The sequence below is a fragment of the Sphaeramia orbicularis genome, chromosome 18 (assembly GCF_902148855.1).
Source record: "Sphaeramia orbicularis chromosome 18, fSphaOr1.1, whole genome shotgun sequence".
NCBI classification, from domain to species: domain Eukaryota; kingdom Metazoa; phylum Chordata; class Actinopteri; order Kurtiformes; family Apogonidae; genus Sphaeramia; species Sphaeramia orbicularis.
This window is the reverse complement of record NC_043974.1, coordinates 43392276-43408369: the sequence shown is the minus strand read 5'-3', so window position 1 is coordinate 43408369 and position 16094 is coordinate 43392276. Positions and strand designations below refer to the sequence as shown.

General features: G+C 38.7%; 1 protein-coding gene across 1 annotated transcript in view; it reads right to left on the bottom strand.

Moving 5' to 3' along the window:
* The window catches only part of LOC115439048 (chromodomain-helicase-DNA-binding protein 3-like), a 50099-nt gene that overhangs the window by 22103 nt on the left and 11902 nt on the right, over nt 1-16094 (bottom strand). The window contains exons 5-8 of the mRNA XM_030162944.1: nt 8399-8637; nt 6069-6208; nt 5824-5953; nt 1975-2150 (exon numbers count right to left, since the gene is read on the bottom strand). Coding sequence (XP_030018804.1) covers nt 1975-2150; nt 5824-5953; nt 6069-6208; nt 8399-8637 — 685 coding nt within the window. The remainder of the gene's footprint in view (nt 1-1974; nt 2151-5823; nt 5954-6068; nt 6209-8398; nt 8638-16094) is intronic.

The window sequence follows — 16094 nt, the reverse complement described above, 5'->3', positions numbered from 1 at the left end:
CTCTTTCAGTTTTAATTAAGCTGTGATTTTATTCTGACGTTGAACGGAGATGATGCTTAAAGTCTGATGCAATTTGGTTTTGTCCCAGATGAAAGATGAAGACATTAGAATTTTAGGATAAACATCACACACACAAACTAGAAAATCACTTGGAGAGCACAGACCTCCATCAAGGCAAATCACCCCCCCGCCCCCCCAATCATCCCCAAAATTTAAACATTTGTTCCTTGTGCCAGTGTTAACGTTTCCTGAAAATTTCATCCAAATCCGTCCATAACTTTTTGAGTTATCTTGCTAACAGACTGACAAACTTAAAATACATCAAGGAAAGAATGGATCCAGTTAATAGAAAAACCTCCTCAGTTACTCATTTGTTCAAGTTATGATGTATCCACGGTGACTTTTTTTTTTTAGTACGTCAGCTGTATTTACCGACTTATTTACAGATTCTAAGTACTTCATCTACTCCAATCAGTAGTGTTGTACATGTGACCGACCACTTTTTGAACGTCTTGATCTTATATTAGTGGTGAAAAAGACTACTGTGAATCTTTTATTTTGGGTCGTTTTGCCGACTTTTGATTTAACTAAACACTGGGCATGTCAAAGAAACTTACACAGCTACACAGTTTAGAAAAGAATCACCTTAAAAGATGATCTTTAGTAATTTTCAAAGCCTCTTGGATGAAATGACGAAAAGTTTTCAAGAACAAAAACTAGTCCGGTCAAAGAACTAAGGATGAATGACCTAGGAAAATGAGAACTTGCACAGACTGATGATTATTTTTTCAGTGTTCTGCTATGAAAAATAACCGGTTCGCTAATATCATACCATAATCTGCAAGTGTTTTTTATAATTCCACTGAATATCTGGTCTTATTCTTGACCCATTTACTGGGTAACTTCTAATTAGGGATGCACCGATACCACTTTTTTCCAGGCCAAGTACAAATACAAGTACTTCCATTTGAGTACTTGCTGATACAGAGTACTGATACGAGTTCTTAGTAATCCCATTCCAGTTGTTAGTTCCTTTTGTAAATGTGCTTTATTGTCGTTGTCATTAGTCTGACTGGAACAAAGTGCTGCTACTGACATTTAATGTGTTGGAATGAGCGTTTGTCAATTAATCCACCAGGGGGCGCCGCTCTGAATTAACCATACTGGACAAATACCACGAAGAAGAGTAAAGTTTTTTTGAGAAAAAGAAGAAGAAAGTCAGTAATAACAAACACGGAGATGACAGAGGGAACACTAATGTGATACTAATATTGCAGCGTTTTCTCTGGTAAGGTTTAAAAGCTTCAGCAGGAAGAGAAAAGAGAAATGAGTGATAAGTTTGGTTTTCACTTCCACTGGCGGCGGTCCGCACCGCTCCGTACCTCCATAGTATTATAAATAGGATGTAAACCGGCCCAGTCCTGGGTAGTTGTCCTAAATGTGTCAGTAGTTTTTCTCTAACTCTCACAGTGGCTCTGTGAACAGATCCTCTACCTCCACGGTTCCTGCTAGTATTTTTCGTCTGGGTACGCATCTGCCAGCACCTGGAAAACGGGTGGAATGTACGCAGAGGACGGACAGAACACTGCGTCTGTATCTGTCTGTGTCTGGAACGTTACTTGCAGTCAGCGTTACTTTTATTTTGAAAAATCTCCACACTCTTCACACTCCACACACATTATTCCACCACCGCGTACCTGCTGCACTGAACTGTGAATGTCACATGGCCATAAGTGGTATCAGTGCAGTTGTATTGGATTACTTTTATGAGTACAAGTACACACACTGAGTATCAGAGCCGATGCCGATACTGGTATCGAATCGGTGCATCGATACTACTAATTATGTACCTGTAAGAGCAAAGATTACTGAAACATGACTTCTATCATGTCCTGTCACATACCCAGAGTGCATCTGGGGTACAGTGGTGGTCCAGTGAGTGTGGACGTGGTGCGTTCAGGTGCTTTTACGTACACAGTGTGGGCAGCTCCACTTCCCCTCTGGGGCTTTGTCCAGCTCCGGCTCCAGGCAGACCAGGTGATAGGCCCGAGGACAGGTGTCGCACAGGATGATCTCTCCGCCCTGTTGACACACCTCGCAGTAGTCCTGATGGTCCGTCTCGTAGCCGTCGCCCTCTTCGTCACCTGGGACTGAAAGGTTAGAGGAAACAGAGCATTTTATATTAAAACCATCACCCCAGTCTAATGGACGGTACAATACTGACCCTACCTCAGTGTAATAACCACAACACATGCACCGTGTTTTTCTTTATCTTACCTTGTATATATCCTATTATACCTGTATAATATCCTTATTGATGTACATGTTCTCATCTGTAGTATAGAGTTAGCTCTTTGTATATTTGAGTAGTTTTGTAGTACTTCAGTAGTAGATGGGTGCTTCTATCAAACTGGGTTTATTTACTTTTTTTAGACCCAATAATAAAAGAGAAATGTAGACGTATTTCCCCCCAGGATGGACCTAATGATGACCTCCGATAAATGCAAAAAAAAATTATACTCTTGCTCTGAGCCATCCCATAATTAAGGAATTTTTAATCAAATATCGGGTCCAAAAATAGGACCAAAATTGGGACAGTAAAAGCTACCTAGGTGTCAGTGTGTTAGATGTGAAAACATGTCTGTAAATGGTCTTATACAGACTATAAACAAAGACACTGTGTTACATGTGTCAATCCTAGTGGTTTTTCTAATCCAGACATGTGGGTTTTTCATGAATCTCAGTCTCATTTCAGGTTTTGTATGTAACCCATCATGTCCACTGGTGTTACATGCGGAACCTGCCCATTTAAACACAAATAAATCGTGAGTGATTTTGCAACAGCGGTCATTTTTGTGAAACCCTCGGCATTGAATAATTAGTTCAATTCCCAGAATGTACCTGTGAGAGAATAAAAAGATATTCCAAAAAATAATAAAGTGTAATTTTCACATCCTTTTTACCATGTTACATACAGATTTTTGTATTTAAAATAATATAAAAATGTGTTTTATCTGAAAAATAGTTTTTTCAGAAAACATCACATTTTCAGACAATGTTATGTGCTTCATAACATTAGTCTACATCTGGTGTGAATTTTTAGACCCCATGTCCTGTTTTTAGGACCAGTTTTATAGAAACACCCATATGTATATTTAACCCATAAAGATCCAGACATCCAATGTCAACCAAAATCATTTTCTGATTTAAAAAGTTAAATCACTGTCAATCCACTAATCCTATCAATCCATGTAAATAATTGGTGTAAAATACAGTTTATCATCTTTTCATGGTCATCAGATAAGACCCATTTGGACGTTCAGAGGCTCTGTAGTTACCATGGAAACACCGTCATCTTCTACAACACTGATTCATCAGTAAAACCCATGGAGTTGGATCAATGACAGTGGATGGACACACTGGGTTTATGTTCAGTTAGTGATATATTCTGCTGAAAAAGTCACTTTTTCTTCAGTTTTCTCTTTTTTTCATATAATTATCCTCAACTTTAATCTGATCTTTTATGAACATCTACATGATCAGTAAATTAAATGTAAGAAAATACCGTATTTTCACTGAAAAAAACCCCACAAAACACAGAAGATAATATTACGATAAATGGTGATAAATCACTTAAGGATGGTTAAATATAGAGAAAAATTAATTTGGGAGCTGCCACAAAAGTAAAACTTGGTCCTTATGGGTTAATATTTAATCTTGTAGCTTTCGTACAGTGCTTCCATTTTTCAGTATTTTGTGTGATATGTTATACAGTCCTTTTTTGCACAAATTGTTTTTGCTGCTAAAGGAATTTCCATTGTTCCTATGACAGTGACAATAAAGATCTATTCTGTTCTGTTCTATTTATTTTTACAGTGAAAACCTCCTGGAAATGTTTCAACCACATTACAAGCACCGTCATAAATATGCAACCAACCGCTTTTACAGCCGCTTACATCAGTTTGTGTCAAGTAGCGCTTCTTTTAGGTTTAATCCTGTAATCTCAGAGGCAAAGCAACAAAGAGGAATCCCACAATTCAGTTGGAGACATGAACCCCAGATGTCACTCAGACTGAATAAAACAGAAGATGAAACCTCTGCAACGGCAAGCATGAGTTTTTTATAGACGGTGTTCTGAAGCTTCAAGTTTGACACTTGGGTCGTCAGCGTCAGGGTTTTTGAAACCAGAAGTGACGTTATTTGAATGAAAAGGCTGAAACTCAGGAAGCTAATGCTAACAGTCTCACTGACTAACTAAAAACATCAACAGAAACAGAACTGAGTAATTTAAGCTACTGGATAAATGTTTACACATACAGTTATACTCAATTTCTAATCGGTATCAATTAATGCTAAATTAATTTCAACCCTGAAAATAAGCGGTTTTTACCCTGAAATCTTTGTTTTTCCTGCTGTGCATACTTCACATACATCCACATACATAACTAAACCAACAAACCTAAACAAATAATGGGGTATGACATTCCAATGTGCTGTGATGTTCTGTATTTGTGGAACTTATCTGATGGAAATGTAGTGGGAAACGACACATACTTGGTTACGATACTTTCAGTGGCTTGCAAAAAAGCTATTACAAGGAAGTGGGAAGGACAGAAGTGTCAACACAGGACCAGTGGATTGAAATTATTGATGGAATATGTACAATGGAAATGGTGACTCACAAACTGCAACTACAGGAAGCACAAATGGACAAAAAGTGGAATAAATGGACTGTTTACAGAACTAAGAATGATGGAAAGACTGGATAAAGGAAATGTGTTGATATATGTATAATGCACCCAAGCAATGTTCATTTGTTCATCTTTTGTTGTGTTGTCAAATATATGTGTAAAAAATTTCAATTAAAAAGAAATAAATAAAAATAACAAGTGTTGGACTGGACTTTTACACAGGACTGTATATAACACTGGTCAACAACAAATTTATTGTTTCAGTTTTTTGAGCTGATTTAGGATAATTTTGGTGTGCTGAATCCAAAAATCACATTCATTTTGCTCAATCAGGTCAACTTTCTGAACTCTGCTACATATTGGCTTTTTAACATTTTTGCTTACATTTATGGGCATTTTCACATCATAGGATACAAAATTCTTTCATATTTCTTGCAATGAACGAGTTCTGAACATTTTACTTTTGCCAATTTATGATTGTTTTTTTTAATATTACAGGTGAATGAAATGGCTTCGACTAGAAGATCTTGCAAAAATAAGCCTGACGTATTCTGCTACATCTGCGGTGAATACACCATTGTACCTAACAGGAATCAAGTGATCAAATGATTTTTTTTCTCTTAAAACCTATTTTGGGTGAGAACTATATAAAAAAATCAATTGATAAAGTCACAAAGATGTAATCAATTTTGTGAGAAGATCAAATTTTTCAAAATCAAATTAGCAAAAAAACCTGACCTGATTGAGAAAAACAGATGTCATTTTTGGATTTAGCGGTGCAAAATGGTCCGAATTCAGTTGAAAAAACCTAGACAACTTGCAAAAAACATTTTTTTTGTAACCCAGTGTAATTTACGTATAAATTACGTTTTTAGTGCCTAGTTTTAGCTTCTACAACAACCCTGTTTTTCAGTCGATGCATTTAATTCATTTTATTGTAGAAACTTTGAACCAAATGTGTATTTTCCTGATGTATCCCAGCTCTTCACTGTCTGAAATTAAAGTCTAAACACTGGTTTGACAAATTGATATGAAACCTCCACACCGTAGTCTTGGCCCAGATGTGGATCTACTAGACTTGGACCAGTTCTAGTATTGTTTAATATCCATCTAGGCTGGAGGTGGTTCTTACTTTTCTTCTTTTTCTTGGCCGGTCGTCCTCGTTTGTTCTTCTTGACCCGTCCGGAGCTGTCGGACCGAACCGAGGAGCTGTGAACGCTGGAGTCCTCCTGCTCAGACTCGTCCTCATCCATGTCCTCGCTCTGAAACGACGAGTCCATGGAGTTAGGGAGAGGAAGAGGAGAACCAGAACCAGACCCAGACCCAGAAGCCCAGCCTCAGCTCCATCCACCCTGTAACCCCGCCCCTTCTACTCACCGAGCAGCTCTTCTTCCTCTTGGCGCCTATTGGTGACAGTTTGATGCGAATGGGCGCCATCTTTTTAGCCTTGGCGACTGCGGAGGCCTTCTTCTTATCTGGGACACGGGGGCTTTTGCTGCGCTTCTTATAGCCCGGCCCTGGAGAACAGAAAAACATGTAAAGGAAATGTAAAGTACACTGCAGGAAAACACAGAATAATGTCAGGAATATGGGTCGTATCAGCAGGTACAGGACGTTAAAGCGCCACCCACAAAGCGTCGGTACATGTTATAGACCGGTCCTGTTTTTATCATGGTCCTCTGAACGGGTTCAGGCTCAGTCGCCTCAGGTCGGTCCACGCTGGAAGCGGTTTTCCAACGTCGCAGCGATCTAACGCACACTTATATCGGCAAAAAAAAAAAAAAACTTTTCAGAAGTGGCATGAGCACCCTGTGGTCGTAGGCTCCTCACGTTACAGATTACATCCATGACACTCATGGAACTCAAGAACTTATTAATGTCGCTGTGAACTTTGACCTTCAACGACACTTTGAGTTCAGACAGTTTCTTACTTCAGTAGAGAAATATTTAAGGACTGCCAAAGGAGGATAAATATATATACAGTATATCAATATATTCTATTGTGTTTTATTGTTCATTGTGTATCCTATATGTGTTTGATATACTTTTGACTTTGTATGTCTGCTACCTTGGCCAGGTTTCCAATCTGAATGGGACTTCCTGGTTAAATCAAGGTAAATAAATAAATAAAACATATGTACATATTAAAATAATTTGCCACAAAGAGAAAATTTAGCTAATTATACATTGAGTAGTATTTTTTTCCACATTCAAACTCATTTTTTATGCAATCATTCATGTGTTAAAACCACCAAAGTCAATTCAGAGTATTTTTTTTATTATTATGTCCTAAAATCCGTTAACACTTAATTACACTGGTTTTTGCCCTGTTATTATTCTTTTATGAATAAAGCTGACTGATCCCTGGCATCCCAACTAAATGAATTCTTCTTCTTCTTCTCCTCCTTCTTCCTCTTCTTCTACTACTACTAGAACATCTGGATAAATGGAAACTGACACTGATGGACTCATTCCTCGCTTCATATACTTTGGACAAACCCAACAGTTAAGCGCTGACGGACAATACACAAGAGATTATCTTTGAAGTTAGAAACTAAACATTACAAATCTGTGTAACACTGTTTATTTTGGGTTCAAACACTGAAATCCAAGAAAAAATGTAGATTATTCTGGCTCTGGGTTTACTACTGAGACAATGGAAGAAAAAACATCCACGTCTTAATGAAGAATGGGCTGTAACATCGGCAGACTTGTTGGCTCGTTCTGTGACTTAAAGTTCAACTTTTTTATCTAATCTCTTGTTTATCACTGTGGAATTTAATAAAGTAGAGGGTTATGTTGGTGTTTTATCTGTTTATTTTGTTTGTGAGAGTCCAGTGGGCTTCATACTGGGCTGGTGGGTTCCTGATCTCAGTTTAACTGTATCTATAAAGGCCATGACACACCAGTCCGACTGCTGATCGTCATCAGAAAAGGTAGCCCAACTATCAGTCGGCTCCCTTCTCCCCAACAGTGTGAAGAACACACCAAATCGACTACCGACTACAGCATATGTTCTGCACTTGCAGTAAAACCGTAAAATGACGGAACATCTCTCTAAACCCAGAGCTCGCTGTCGTCAGTCATTGTTGTCAGTAGGGTTTGGAGTAGTCCAGAAGGGCTGTTGTTATTGTACTTGTTGAACGGATGGTTAGTAATAAGAAGACACTGGCGTTGTCAGCTCTTGGGGTTCTTCTTGTGGAAGAAGAAAGATGTTGCAGCCAAAAACTGAGGAGAAATCGCACTATGCTAACAATGCTAACAGTGTTCACTTCATGGACTGAATGAAGTCCATAGTCAACACTGACTGGCACTCATTCAGATATGATATGAGCAGTGACTGGACTATTATAGAAGACAGTAATAGTGTGAAGTACCTTGGCAGAGCTGGATTCACATGGAAACTTCTCGTTCTCTGATTCATTAGTCAAGGGCTATCCCTCCACCAATCAGATTGGTCTGACTCAACGACGGATAGTGGATGATTACACATGTTGAATCGGCCAAAAAGACTGGCGACGACATTAAAGACGTCCGATCACACAGAACACACCAAACAGACTCATGTCACCGACCTCGCCAGATCACCCGACGACATCCGACTGCTGCAAAATCGGGTTGGTGTGTCTTCGCCTTAACATGTTAAAATGTTCCTTCCAACAGGACATGACTCAACCCCAGTACAATTGAACACACTGAGCTCTGACCTTTGCCCTCCTTCGTCTTGGCCTTGCGGATTGGTGGCGGCTGCGGCGGCGGTTCAGGTGAAGCGGTCGCTGCAGAGACCTGCTCGGCGACAGCGATGGCGGCAGCTGCAGCCGCCGCGGCAACAGCAGCGGCGTTGCCCTTGAAGGGGTTGTTGGAGCTGAACTCCCTCCATTTGGCCCCCAGGATGGTCATCATCTTCGACATGGGGATCTTCGGATTCTTCTTGGCGATCATCGGCCTGAGACAGGAACAGAAATAAGAGGAAAATTCAAATCAGGACTAGCATTAACTTTAACCACCATGTGTTGAATCTGTCTCAGCAAAAAAAAAAAAAAAAAGTTAAATTCCATGAAAATATTTACATTTACAAACCATCCTTTCACAAAAAATTTGAATAACATGAACAAACATGAACCTGAAATGTCTTAAGAGAAGTGTAATTTCTCCAATATTCTGTCTGTTATTAAAGGTTTTGTGTATTTGTTGATCCACTGTGATCTTTAAGTTGTAACATGTGGAAATGATAAACTGAGGCAGAACATCGTTAAAATTGTGCTTAATTTTCTCAAGAAATTTCAGTTTTTTCATGGTTGTTCATGCTATTCACATTTTTTAAAGGATAGTTTATAGGTGGAAACATTGTCTTGATGTAATTTAAATTTTTTTACTCAAAAAACATAGTGAAGATGATCGATTGGTTGATTAATCGATTGATTGATTGATTGATTGATTTACTGCCTCCACCAAGGAGGTTATGTTTTCACCGGGGTTTGTCTCTCTGTTTGTCTGTTAGCAAGTTAACTCAAAAAGTTATGGAAGGATTTTGATGAAATTTTCAGGAAATGTTGATAGTGGAACAAGGAACAAATGATTAAATTTTGGTGGTGGGTGGGGGTGGGGGGAATGATCTGCCTTGGCGGAGGTCTGCACTCTCTGAGTACTTTTCTTTTTTATCTATTTATTTATTATATTATTATTTGACTGGTCTGGCCCACTTCAGATCATACTGTGCTAAATGTGGCCCCTGACACCCCAGGTCTAACAGATAACGGGCCTGTTTTGAATAGTAAGACTTCCAAACACACATAGACCACATTAAAACGACAGACACTAAACCGACACCTGGAGGAGGTTTTACACAGAAGTTCCCACTGATGGTGGTTGATGGATAGAGTCCAAACTCAACACATGGGTTCTATTATGGTTTGCTCTTGACAGACAGGCTTCAGTGTTTGTATGACAGTGATGATGGACAGGTGGAATACTGCTGTAGTGATTTAGAACACATCAGCCCCCCAGGTCTAAAACGGACCAAAGGTGTGATTTATGTCAGGACACACCAGGCTGATTTATAGGCAGCCGTAGAACATGTCAGGTGGACTGTTCTAGGTCCATGGGAGTGGAATAGTTGGTTTAGAGCCTTACAGCAGCATTCCACAGATGATAATGATTCATGTCCAGAACCTCTCACATGGTTTGATAAACTCCAATGAACACAAGACAGGAAGAAGACTCAAGTCCAGTCATTCATTTCCAACATGTCACTGTATCGGTGCAGTTTTCTTCAATGTCTCTGATCACTGTCATTGTTTGTGTTAATTCCACGCTCTAAAGTCAGAAACTGAAAACTGCTGCCTTTCAAATGCTGTCTAACCCATGCATTTAAGTCTGTGGTTCTGCAGAACGTCTGTGCAAAGGCTGGATGTTAAAAGGTTAAATCCTGTTGATCGACTATAACCATAGTAACAGTCTGATGTGAGCCGTATCACTTCACCTGTGGTTTTATTCTGCAGATCTACAGCTCCGTCTTGTCTCCAAACAGACAGAGATACGGTAGACGTTCAGTATCAGTATGTGGTTAAAGCAGGCATGAGTCACTGAGGCTTCCAGTAAAACACCAGCCAATCAGACTCCAGCTCCAACATCTGTATGGGGATACTCACTTTAGCCACTTTTAGCATAACCTGCTGATATATGAACCATGCACTGCTGATCTGGTATCATATTTCTGCATCGAAAGCCTCTTAATGTCAAGACGTAACTGCTGAGACAACAACAACAACAACAACACTGCTTTAATAAATCACCATCTATGGACAGAACCAACACTGGAACACACTTCCTGTAGAACTGACAGTTAATACCAGGCAAAAAAAGCTGTCCGTAAAGTGCTGTAAAATTGTTTGCTAATTACTGTGAAAATAATAATTACGGTATATTACTACATACTATTTGCAGGTTTTTGCCATGTATAAATTATACCAATGTATTGTTGTTTTATATTAGAAACAACAATTAATTGCACTTTAGTTTTTATGTTTTGACTGTTCCAGTTCGACTGTAGTCGTGCTAATGGCTGTTGTGTCGAATTCTACTCCCTGTCAAAAACTGCTCCCCCTTCCTAGGTCAGCCATGAAGAGGACAATGTGCACCGAATTCACCCGGTCACACCAGAGCAGCTCCAAATGTGAGCTGCTAAAGTCATTTCACTCCTTTGGCTTCACAAGCTTATTCTGATGGGGAATACAGTTTTCGGCAGTACCTGGTGCCGAATTCTGCTCCCTGTCCAAAACTCAAAAACCTCAAACATGGGTGATGTAGTTTTTGGCAGTATCTGTTTTTATTGTGTGTTGTCAGCAGTGCAGTCCAGGGTATACAGTGGTATACGGAGTATACCTACTTATTTTTCTGTCAGCATTGGGTATACCCACTTCTAAATCCCCCTATTATGGAGGATTAAGTAATATCTGAGCCAAACTGCCCATGTTTTCCCTTAGGATGGCGAAGCCATGACCCACCCTCCTCTGCCTCTAATTGGCTAGTACTCGCTGCCTCACTTCATTGGTTAACTTTAGGCATGAGGACTGATGAGCCAATCAGAGGCAGAGTAGGGTGGGTCATGTTGAGGAATACATTGGTAATTTAGTACCAGAGCCAGAGCTCTGCTTAGCACCGGCCACCTCTGGAACCTGACTGGACACTTCAGGTGCCAGTGCCACCCCAGTTGATTGACAGGTCACTGCACATCTCATTGAAAGATGTGCGATTATTGGAAATGCAAATGAGGAAGGCAGAATAAATATATTTCAAGTGAGTGACACATATTGAAAACCGACTTTCATGGAATACATAATTCTGAGGGAAGTTTGAAGGTGGTTTCAGAATGAGTCACTGTTTTAAACTACTGCTCATATGACTGCACATTTAGAGGAGAGATTTTGTTACCAATAGTTCAACTATGTGAGTAGGCTAACGTTATGAAAGGCTAATGTATCCTATGTTTGCCTCATGTTGAATACATTTCCATTCCTGCAGCTGCTTGTGTATCCAGTAAAACCTACAAACTGCTCCTGATCAAGTCATGATAATTTTATAATAGTGAGTAAATACTACTGATGGATTTTTGGGTCAACTAAATCGAGTAGTCTGACATGTCACTGTTTCTAAAGTGGTGTTTTTCTGGCCTACTTAAAAAAAGGCAAAAATTGAGAGTATACCTACTTCTTCAGGGACGACTACACCGCTGTGTGTTGTGTATCTAAGATTTAACTTTTGAAAGTTTTATACACCTTATAGTTTGAACATTCTTTAATATTAAACAGATAAAAAAAAAAAAACAACTGCAATATCTCACAATATTATTGACTTAATTTTGACACAGCTATGATGGTGTTAAGAGGTTGACTAATTCACAGTTAATTTCATACCCTACAGTCAGAAAGAAGAAAAATTAATGAGCCAGGGTGAGCAGGGAGCATTTCTCAGCAAGTTGTGATGGTGAATTTGGTGCAAATTGTCCTATTCATGGTTGACTTAGGAAGGGGGAGCATTTTTCAGCAACGAGTAGAATTCGCCACAACTATGGCGCTAATGGAGCTTGAACTATCGGAGGCATTTCCATACGGGGCTAATGCATGCAGCTAGGGTTAGCTTAAGTTAATCAGTTTTTTGCTAGCTAACATTTGCAAAAACAGTGCATTCTGAGTCCTGCACCCTGTACATTCTGTATGAAACTAAAAAAAATAAAATAATGTGAAAAATATAATATAAAATAATGTGTAAAATAATGTGAAATACAGTCACTCACACAAATAAAGACACATTATTCTGACTAAAATGCTGGTTTTGACTTGTCTACTAGGGCTGTAAGAAAATATCGGTTCTGCAATATATCGTGATATTTCATGTCATGATACTGTATTGATATTAAAAAGTATTGTATCGATATTTTTAGGTATTTATTCAAATGGAGATATGGCGGAAGTTCATGTTTTGGTTTTTTAAAAAGGATACACAAAAAAATAAGCTTTTCTTCTAGCCTATTCCTTTTTTGTTTTTTATGTTTATTATAATTATTGTACTAAGTGCAATGGTTAATGTACAAAATTAAAACAAACCATTCATTCATTCATTCATGAATAACCTCAACAGCTTCATAATAAGACAAATATAGTCTCAGAGACTCTGGAAATTTACAGATAAATAAGAAACTGACAAATGAGGCTACGTAACGCAGGGAGGTGCAGTTTCTTATGCTAACCCAGACGTTAGCATCGCCTAGCTTCCTTCTACAAAAAGCCCCTAGGACTTGTCTGGTAGCTTTTGGAGTAATATGGAAGATAAGATCTGCACCAAAACCTTAACCTCAGGCTATAAACAAATGACACCACTAAGCTTCCAACTTATAAATAGACTTCCACAAAACCTGTCCTCATCTCACTGCAGTAGGAGCAGAAAACACAACAAGGTGCAAACACATAGAATCAGTAGATGAACTTTAGGTTTTTTGGATGACGTTTAGTGTCATTTACAGACTTAGTCGAGCCGTTGCAGCTACTGGAACATTCAGATATTGTGGTACTGACTATTCAACATCAGAGGACAGCCAGTAAACACAACGCTACACAACAAATCACATCATTAAACAGAGAAAAATGTGTCCAACCTTTCATTATGCACAAATATTCACTTGGGTTGTATGTAAAATTAACATTGCTAGGCTAGCAGGCATGTTTATGTGAGTTTAAAGTGACTTTTTATTGTCCTGAGGCTCTAAAATGTTCAGTTACTCTACTTTACAAAGTAACTTCATAGAGTTTAGCGGATGTGTTTCGTTGCCAATGAACACATAAATGACTTCAGAGCCACTGGTCCGGCCTCTGAGCTCAGTAATGGAAACATCTGTTTAAGCGTTTTGGTTTCAATCTTTAAATCAGGGGTGTTTGACTCATTTTAATTTAGGGGCCACTTACAGAACAATATGATCTCAAACCAGCCGGACCAGTAAAATAATAATATAACAACTGATGAATGATAACATTTATAATTTTACTTTTAGAGTAAAATGACATAATGAAAATGCTTTAAAAAAAATGTGAACAACATAAACAATCTGGAATTTCTTAAGAAAAATAAATGTAACTTTACCAATATTCTGCCTCAGTTTATCATTTCCACATGTACATTATAATGTACAGATCACAGTGGATCTACAAATACACTAAACATTTAATAACAGGCAGAATATTGATAAAATTACCCTTACTTCTCTGAAGACATTTCAGGTTGTTCAGATTTGTTCAGGTTAGTCACATTTTACTGTTTTAAAGGATTGTTTGTAAATGTAAATATTTTCTTTTGTACACTAAGAGAAAAATTTGGACTTATCAGTATTTGTTGGTTATTATGATAGTATTTTAGCAGTCTGGTGATCAGACTGAACTGAATGTGGAACTTGAACCACACTGATTGTTAATATCTTCAGTATAATTTTTGCATTTCACAAATTCATCCTACCCTTTGGCGGGCCGGTTTTGGCCCACAGACCGTATATTTGACCCCCTGCTTTAAACTCTTAAAGGAATGATATTTCGCTTTTTACCTCCGCCAAGGAGGTTATGTTTCTGCCGGCGTTGATTTGTCTGTCTGTCTGTGTGCAAGATAACTCAAAAAGTTATGGATGGATTTGGATGAAAATTTCAGTAAATGTTGATACTGGCACAAGGAACAAATGATTCAATTTTGATGGTGACCGGGGGGGGGGACTGATCTGCCTTGCCCACTGGTCTGCGCTTTCCGAGTCCTTCTAGTTTTTGTTTTTTTTTAATGGAATACTACATTTTCAAACATTCCTCTGTGGTCTACATAAACTGTAAATGCTCTGCTTGGGTCTTTCAGCATCTCCGCTGAACTCTGGCTCCATCATGTCAGGTAGTGATGCAAAGTTACAAATGCTCATTTCTTCTAAACTGCCCCACTTCAGATCCATTTATTTTATTGAATTTCTCTACAGAATTTCTTTAGTTCTACTCCATAAATGTCATTGTCTGTACTGTATCCAATGGTTCAATAAATCAATCATTAAGGAATATGACATGCTTTTTTCATGAAGTATGTAAACTTCATGAAAAAAGCACCGGGGCTTTTCCATCAGAGCCCCTCGACTTTGGAACGGCCTGCCCGAGGAGATAAGGCTTGCGGAATCAGTGACATCTTTTAAATTACTTCTTAAAACACATTTTTATAGACTTGTTTTTATGTGATGTTTGTCCCTTTTAATCTTAATTGTATTTTTTTTTTAAATTTGAATTTCATCCTGTTTGATTATTAATTTATATTCTCATACATGATGTTTTATCTCACTCCATTTTTACATTGATTTGACAGCATCATGTTATGTTATCCCTGCCCTCTTTACTCCGATTCACTTAATTTATTCGACGTGTCATGTTTTTGCGTTTGTTGCACACATCTCTCTTACTGTGTTGCTTCTGTTTTAGTGTTTTTACTTGCGTCTTGTATCCTGCTGTTGTGCCCTCTGCTTTGTCTGTCAAAAGCACTTTGTAAACTTTGTTTTTCAAAGGTGTTATTTTAATAAAGCTATAGAGGGTGTGCACATGACGTCACCACTAGCGGAAGTCACCACGGTTCTGTCCACTGAGTGGCAGAAAGAGGGAGATGAGTAGCAGCTTTGGCTTGAATACTGCGAAAACTTTAGAACAATCTAAAAAATCGGGAAGAGCTGTTGTGCCATTGATCGCACAAATAGGTTTAAAAAGCACTGGGAGCTCTCGTTTTAGCGGCGACCTAAAGCCAAAGACAGAAGAAGCAGATGGATCGCTGCAATTCAGAGAAAGAACTGGAATCCAGACAACCAAACCTGGATTTGTGTCAGGTAATGTTAATTTATGCTGTGTTCTTGCGTAAAATCATACCTTAAATTCCATCTGGTTTTGGCTAACGTTCCTTCTTGGTAAAGCTCTTAATGTTAGCATCTGTCATTTAGTTCTAGATTTCAGAACTGAATCGTTTGTGTCTTCAGTTGTGTGATTGTGAACCTTGTGCTCTACATGATTTGTAAACTAGCTTAAACTGAGGCTAACCTAGTTTTCCACCTAAATGGGTACTCTAGCACACAGCTGTTGGATCTGTGTTGGATCCAGTATTTGATGTGAACTCTCCTTAAATCTCCACAGTACCAGTAGATCATCCACTCACTTGGGTCAGTACTAAGGGTTCAACTCCAGTAAATCGGTAGTGAACTGTGAGCACTACTGCTGGGCCTTTACCGCCAAAATCCCCGCCAAGAAAATCTGTCTGCACTGACACAAAACCTCCAAAACAATAGTATGTTGAATGAAAGCACTCACCAGCTGGAATCCTCTAATGAACCAGGACCAGGATGGACACAACTCT